Genomic DNA, 7,199 nt, shown 5'->3' with positions numbered 1-7,199 from the left:
GGCGACTAGTGGACCGAGTGGGTATCGACATTTGAGTCTATCACCGAGACCGAAATCAATTCAAACGAAATTTGGGTCAAGTACGTGAATCGGATCCTAGTGTTCGACAGAAACGTAAAAGCTGGAAGGAATCGGGTAGCCGCCCGCAAATTTCGCGTTGGTAGTTTCAAATAGATCCGCTCCGTAATGGCACGCTCCGCGAAAATGACTTTGCAGCGTCACGTACGCGGCTTATCTCGCCGACACTTGCGCGCACGATCGCGTCTCTCTCTCTCTCGAGCGAAAGTTAGATAGGCGCGGTTATTTACACGGGGACGCATCGCGGGGGATGATCATTACCGTAATCGCGATCGCCGTCGGGGCGTCGTAGCTTGATTTCCGCTTCGTGGAAACGAACGATATCCGGGACGTTTGTTCGATACGTGAGGTGGAAGGGAAGTTAGGAACGTACGACACAGAGAGGAAACGGAAAAGCGAGGGTAGGCCGAGTGAAAGAGCAAAGAGAGAGGAAGGAAGGAAGAAAGAGAGAGATAGAGAAAGTGATAGAGAGAAGGGCAAGAAAGGCAAGGTAAGCGGATGAAGCAACGTCGAGGGAGAGGGTTGTCTCTCTCGGAGAGATGGTAGATTTATATTGGCGAAACGCGAAACGATCGCGGGCGTTTAACATGAGTGGCACCATCGATTGATTTAAATGTTGTCCACACTCGAGCACCTTATACGCATCTATGAGCACGCACGATGAGCACCTCCGATAACCACCTCCACACGTCGCAGCACTTCTGTTGAATATCCTGAGAAAAAAAAAATAAAACCAAAAGTAAAATAGATAAATAAAAGAAAATTAAAAAAAAAAACCACCACAAATCTTTTTGTGTTCCTGGCACTCACTGGTTATAGGATATCGCACGTTATTCTCTATTAACGACCTGATTTCAGGACGGTCGGTACAGGACGTGTGCGCTTTATCACGAAGAGAAAGCCAAGGTCGCGGCTACTATCATGGACTACCGAAAGTGAAGCGTATCGATTAGAAGAGCGAGCATAACGCAATCAAATGTCAAACGTGATACACCGTGCGCTCGAGTCGGCGACTTATCCTCGATAGAAACAGAGAAAAAGGGAGGGAGAGGGGGAGAAAGAGAGAAAGAAAGAGAGGGAGGCTCGTACTTCTCGGGTCTCCTGCGACGGAATCCGTGGTCCCCGATTGGAGCATGCTAGGCAGATTGCAGTCGATGCAATTGCACGCGTAGCACCGTTGCGTTTTCTATGCAATAATCGTCGTTGTGTCGTAACATATCGCCGCTCGTGATTTTTTATCAAGTTTATCCTTCCCTTCCTCGCCCCCTCGATATCAATCGACCGCCCCATATCTCCCGCCCACCTTACACACATACATATACACATATCCATACACATACATACACATATACGCATACACACACACGCATACATATATACACGTACATTCCATCCTCAACTTCCTAGTGTACCTACCGCAAGTTCAAACGAAAAGTCGGCCTAATCCAGAGTTGCTACAGACGTGCCTTTAGACTGGCAGTGAGTAGTAAGCAGCTAAAGAGAGCGAATAAGAAAACACAAAAGAGAAAAGAGCATCATTGCTGTTCATTTAGGTCAATTATAACACCACGCCCAGCCGTATAATCGGGTGCGTCAAAAGTGGTGGTAGAGAAGGAAGAAGAAAGAGAAAGAGAAATATATACGTAGAGATATATATATATATACATATATATATATATATATATATATAGACAGATAGAAAAAGTTAGAAGGGGTAAAAGAGAGAATAAGGGAGAAAAAAGGAAAAGAGAGGAAGAGAGAAAGAAAAGAAAGACGAAATAGAGAAAAACGACTTGAAACGTTAATGATTTGTAAAATGGCGGTTTGCATGTTCTGGCTTCTCACCTACGTGGGACAGGGGCTGGACCTGGCGGTGGGCAATCGACCCGTGATCATACAAGTACAAGGCACACAGGGACTGGACTATCGTCATGGAAGCGGTAGCATTAGAAAGAAGAGCGAGCTGAGCTCGGTAGGTAATAACCTGTTGCATTTCAAAATATATCCTTCCGATGGTCCCCACCGGGACGATCTATCGAATTGGCTGGTCTTCAACGACGAGCCGCGGATATCCTCGTGGTCGCCGGCGGGTATGCTGATCGACGACATCGTCAAGGAGCCGCGGGAGCTCCAGAACGTGTTCTTCGCCCTGTCGCCCGCCGTGCTGAACGTCCTCTACTCCGAGTACGTGACGTCGCAGCCGCACGCAGCCGCGACGCAGCCCCACATCGCGGAGCCCTACGTTCACGACGATGGCAATCAAATGCTCGGCGGCCGGCAGGCCCATCAGCGCCCGAAGAAGCGGCGCATCGGATGCCGGCACCCGCTGAGGGGCCCGCTCAGTCTACCGATCCTGGTGTGCGACGAAGCTGGCAAGAAGGCTACCACCCTTCAGGAATCAAGACAATCGAATCACGACGATCTCTACGCGGAGCAGAGATTTAACACTGCGACGAGTACGAAGACTGATCTCGCGCGCGCCGAGAGCGGCACCCCGCTTAACTTACCTACGAACGGCGGCTTCGTACCGAAGGCCTTCGCTTACGAGACTAGCGGAAACAAGCTACCTGGAAGCAAGCGGAGCCAGATAACGATCGGACGGCGTTCGATCGACGCGCAGGGAGAATCCCCGGGACACCAGGCTCAAGCGTCCTCGGCGTCCTCGACGTCGTCCGCCGGCGCGAGCATCGCCTCGCAGCTCATGCTGAGATCAATCCGGGGAAGCATTCAATACGACGTGCCGCAGATCGGTAAGTGGTACCCCCTCGTTGTACGTAGATACTCGCGAGTAGCCCGCGAAAATGTCTAGTTGATTCACGAGACTGATCAAGTACTTAAAAAATTTCAAAAATTTTAGAAACACTAATAACGGAAATAATATATATTATTTTTTTGATAGTATATTAACTATAAAAATTCGTTTTACTATGCCTATTGTTTTCTTTTCTTTTGTCCTTTTCTCTTATAGATATAGGATTTTTTAAATGTTTGATCAATTTCGTGAGTAATTGTAGGCAAAGAAATGTCCTAAAAAAAATCAATCTGATTAAGCTTTTATTTAATGAACGTCGACACACATCAAGATATCTAATGTACGATCAGTTATAGAGATACGCGTTAATCCATTTTAAATATTTCGATAACCTTAAATGCCAAATTTCCTCATAACGATGGGAGCGAATTTTTTTTCATATACAAAACGTATCTCATAATCCTTTTTCTCATTTTTTCCATCTCTTTGCAAAAAAATGTATGGATTAAAAGTTTTATTTTTATGAAATACTAGAGTAGATAATATAATAAATGTAATAATTTATAAAGTAAGAGATGAGATTTCCAATTATTTGATTACTTTTCGTCGCTCTTCATTTTTAACATTCCAATCACTTATTAATGTAGCTCTGAATGCTGAATAGAAAGTTGAATCGAATGTCGAATAGAGATGAATTAGAATATTTTGTAAAACAAATTAATTCATTTAATTTAAGTCTTTGTTACTTCTTGTGCAAATTAAATCAAATAGATAAAGATCCAAGAGAAAAATAGTCCAAGAAAAAGTCTTTGACTTCAAATACGCTAAAATTTCGCAGCTCCACGAAATTAAATTTTTTTAATTTACCTATGTTTCAATCATTTTGGACGAAAAATTTTAAAAGAGAAACTTAGATAATATAAATTGAATTGATATATATATATATATATATATATATATATATATATACATATATATATACATATATACCTATGTTCACCAAAAAATAAATTTAATCGTGATATTTAAAACATTTAAACATTAAAACAAGAGTGTTCATTGAAATTGTATATGTGCGTTCCTCGTAAATGTCGATTTTCCATAAAATCTGTATTCGAATAATATAAAAATATAAAAGTTGTTCTAGTTTTTTGAAAAATATGTGTCGAATGAGTGCGTTATGATATGGATATATGTATGAGTTACACGAGCAGAACAGGTTATAAATCCAAATGAAATGCGTCCACGAGTGAGAAATACAGACAAAGCGCTTTTGCAAATAAAGAAAAAGTGACGAAACGCTGTCGCATGAGCGTGCCCGTCGTCCCTCCCAAATTTATTGATCGAAGAGCGCCGACGGGGCGAATCCGCGACAAGAGGATGGCGTGGAATAGGGTATGCCAGTAAACATCCTCCGGGTCGTATAGACGGTATTGAGAAATTTAAAACGTGAGAAGCGTGCGGAATGCGGGGAATCTTTTCATTGAAAGTTTCCTCAAAATGCCAGACCCACTTTGTAAAGAGAGACACACGTTTTACGTTTATAAAAACGTGAAACGAAGTGCGTTCAAGCGTTGTTTTTATCATGTGCTGATCTGTTCGGGTTCATGATATATAAAGCGATAGGTCACACAATGTAAAATGCTACACGGACGTCCGTTTTGTTATTGCGATAATAATCGCAATAATGAGCTTAACATCGAAATTTACACTCGTCGACCCATATCTTCCATCGTACATATTTGGTATTACATTTATTACTGCCTAAGACTCGTCCTACGCGCTTCGAATGAGATCTTCGTATTAAGCAAGTAGTAGTACAGAGAAACTGTGTGCTAACCACATTTAGCGCGCACCGAGCGTACGGGCTTTTGAGACAGATCGTCATTGCTGTGCAAATAATACAGAGAATCAGTCAGCTACATGTAATAGGAAGGAACGTGCGGCGAAAATATCGAGCATTTAAATGTACATTTAGATAACTATGTCGATTAACGCCGATTAAATTTACATTGTCGTAATTATAGAGCGGAAAATTCAATACGCGGCCTGATGACTGATCCGATTAATCGATATTTTAAATAATAACGAAAGAAGTGTTTATTTCGATAAACCGCAGAAGCCAGAAATAGCGAAAACGCTCGCAGTCAATGGAAAAAAAAGAGACAAAGTAAAAAGCGATAACCGAAATAATATAAATTTCATATAGAAACCCGAACGTTTTTATGTAGGAAAGATGATACTTGCTTTTCCTACGTTATTTTATTTTATTTTATTTCCACGCTTCACCTCTCGCGCGAGGTTTTTCCGATTTGGCCGAGATATCGGGTAACGTTAATGTTTATATGCATAAATACCTGTATCCGTAATACCTCTATCTAATCGCCAGCTTCGTCCAAACGGATTGAAAAAGGATTTTTGCGATCCTGCTTACAGAATGCCCAGTCTCCGAAGATGGAATGGAAAGATTCGCTTGCCCGACCGCGGACAGAATGGGTAGATATCATTGCATCGACGATCATGTCCTGTGCGACGGCTTCATAGACTGTCCCACAGGCGAGGACGAGGATCGGCAAGCTTGCATGTTTTACAAAACCGTGAGTAAAATTATGTGATAATTTCTGTCTACTTTATACACACATACACACATCCATTTAGACCTCTATATATTTCTACGTATATCCCCAATACGAAAGAGTTCTGAGTCGTTTCATGAAAAAAAATTGAACAAAGCGATATTTTTTTTTGCCTTAAACTTGGAAATAACGTCGTATATCTCTCCCCTCCGTTAACGAAACCCAAATAAATTTAGAAAGAAGTCTTTGCACGAGAATTCCATTTAAATTTTCATCAGCTGGTTAAGGCTAAAAAGATACGTGTGGCTATATGTATTTTATATTCTATGTAAAACTTGGCTGAACTTTTAAAGTGACTTTCGTTATAAAGTTCAAAAGAAAATGGAAGCGTGTGTTTGCGCTAACCGTGGGTGTAACATCAAGAGCCCGTTTTCTGACTCGCCGGTAGCATTTTCCGGGGAGATTCGGAGCAAAATACGGCAACAATCTTTTTGATAATTCACACACCATCTGCCTGCACGTGTGGAAAATAGCCTACACGTCGATAAATTCACGTTACCCAATTTCCCCTTCAGCATTCCCGCGTCAAGGGGATGCTATCAGTGTGGCAGGAAAAAAAATAGAACGGACGTCCCTAGATAAACTAATACTATTGACATTACTCCAGATAAAAAAAGAAAATACGTATATCTTTTATCTTTATAAAACGGTAATGCTCAAAATTAATAAAAAGATAAAAAAAAAGATTGAATAATTCGCGTTGGTGCAAATTAAAAATTTATCTGATATTCGAATATCCGCGGATTTAGCATGAAGACAAATTGTACTGCATGAAGATCATACGTTTCAATTATTAGTCGGTAGTCGAACAACGCGTAGATGAAAGGGCATAATTTTCATTCTCCTTTTTTCCGCGCGAAACGCCAAGTTTGACAGATAATACAATCGTATTCCGATATGTTTCAGACGAAAGCGCATCTGGATGTATTAGCGGACGCCATACTACGATGGGCGAGAGGACGCTAATCCCCTTCTTTGTTGACGATGAATCTCCAAGCTGTACATAAAACCACAAGTCTGATACGTCTACTTCTTTATATATTCATCGATATCTTTTTCTCCTACATTAATCTATTTTCCGGAAACTGTTTTCTCTCTATGTTTGGCGCATAGAGACGTTCATATTGAAATCAAACTCAGGGGAATGTTAAGATGAACCGTCTCTCTCTCTCTCTCTTACTCTTATTCTCCCCTTTCCTCTTTTTTCTCTATCTCGTTCTGTTTCCTCCTCTTTCTCTCTTTCTCCCCCTCCCCCCTTTCTCTCTCTCTCTCTCTTGCTCTGTTTTTCTCTATCATTCTCTCTCTTTCTCTCCTCTTCTCTTTCTTCTCCAGAAGAGAATACGGCCGCTCGACTTAATCTCCGAGAGGACACGGCATGGTTCTAACTACACTAAAAATCGGTTAGCAAGGTCTATCGTAACCAAGATATCCTCACATAAAGTACAAATTAAGGTGTCCGAACTTTTAGGATGTTATAAATAAAGTTCGTAAGAGAGTTATGGCATTTTAACGCCGCTGTATGGCGCACGAAAATACCCGACTTGGATAATTTCAGTTCTATAAGCATCTTACCAGCTATATACCAACACACACAGATGATGTATTACGATTTCATATTGAGCGATTTCCGCGAGATCGTAATTAACTCTTTAACGACTTTATTTTGGTACAATAAAGTAATTTTGAAGACTGAGAACTATTTACTTCATTCCCAGAGTAAACACGCGGCTTCG

At 41.4% G+C, this 7,199-nt stretch overlaps 1 protein-coding gene across 1 annotated transcript; it reads left to right on the top strand.

Annotated features, from left to right (window-relative positions):
* The first annotated feature begins 1,756 nt into the window (after positions 1-1,756).
* Positions 1,757-6,699, top strand: LOC105452257. The gene is made up of 3 exons (XM_011693219.1): positions 1,757-2,828; positions 5,267-5,427; positions 6,373-6,699. The coding sequence occupies exons 1-3, from the start codon at positions 1,883-1,885 to the stop codon at positions 6,430-6,432; spliced, it is 1,167 nt and encodes a 388-aa protein (XP_011691521.1). The 5' UTR covers positions 1,757-1,882; the 3' UTR covers positions 6,433-6,699.
* The last annotated feature ends 500 nt before the right edge of the window (positions 6,700-7,199 follow it).

Source organism: Wasmannia auropunctata, unplaced genomic scaffold, assembly GCF_000956235.1.
Source record: "Wasmannia auropunctata unplaced genomic scaffold, wasmannia.A_1.0 LD336035.1, whole genome shotgun sequence".
NCBI classification, from domain to species: Eukaryota; Metazoa; Arthropoda; class Insecta; order Hymenoptera; family Formicidae; genus Wasmannia; species Wasmannia auropunctata.
Note: the sequence above shows the minus strand (reverse complement) of the source record. Positions and strands in the feature narration are given on the sequence as shown.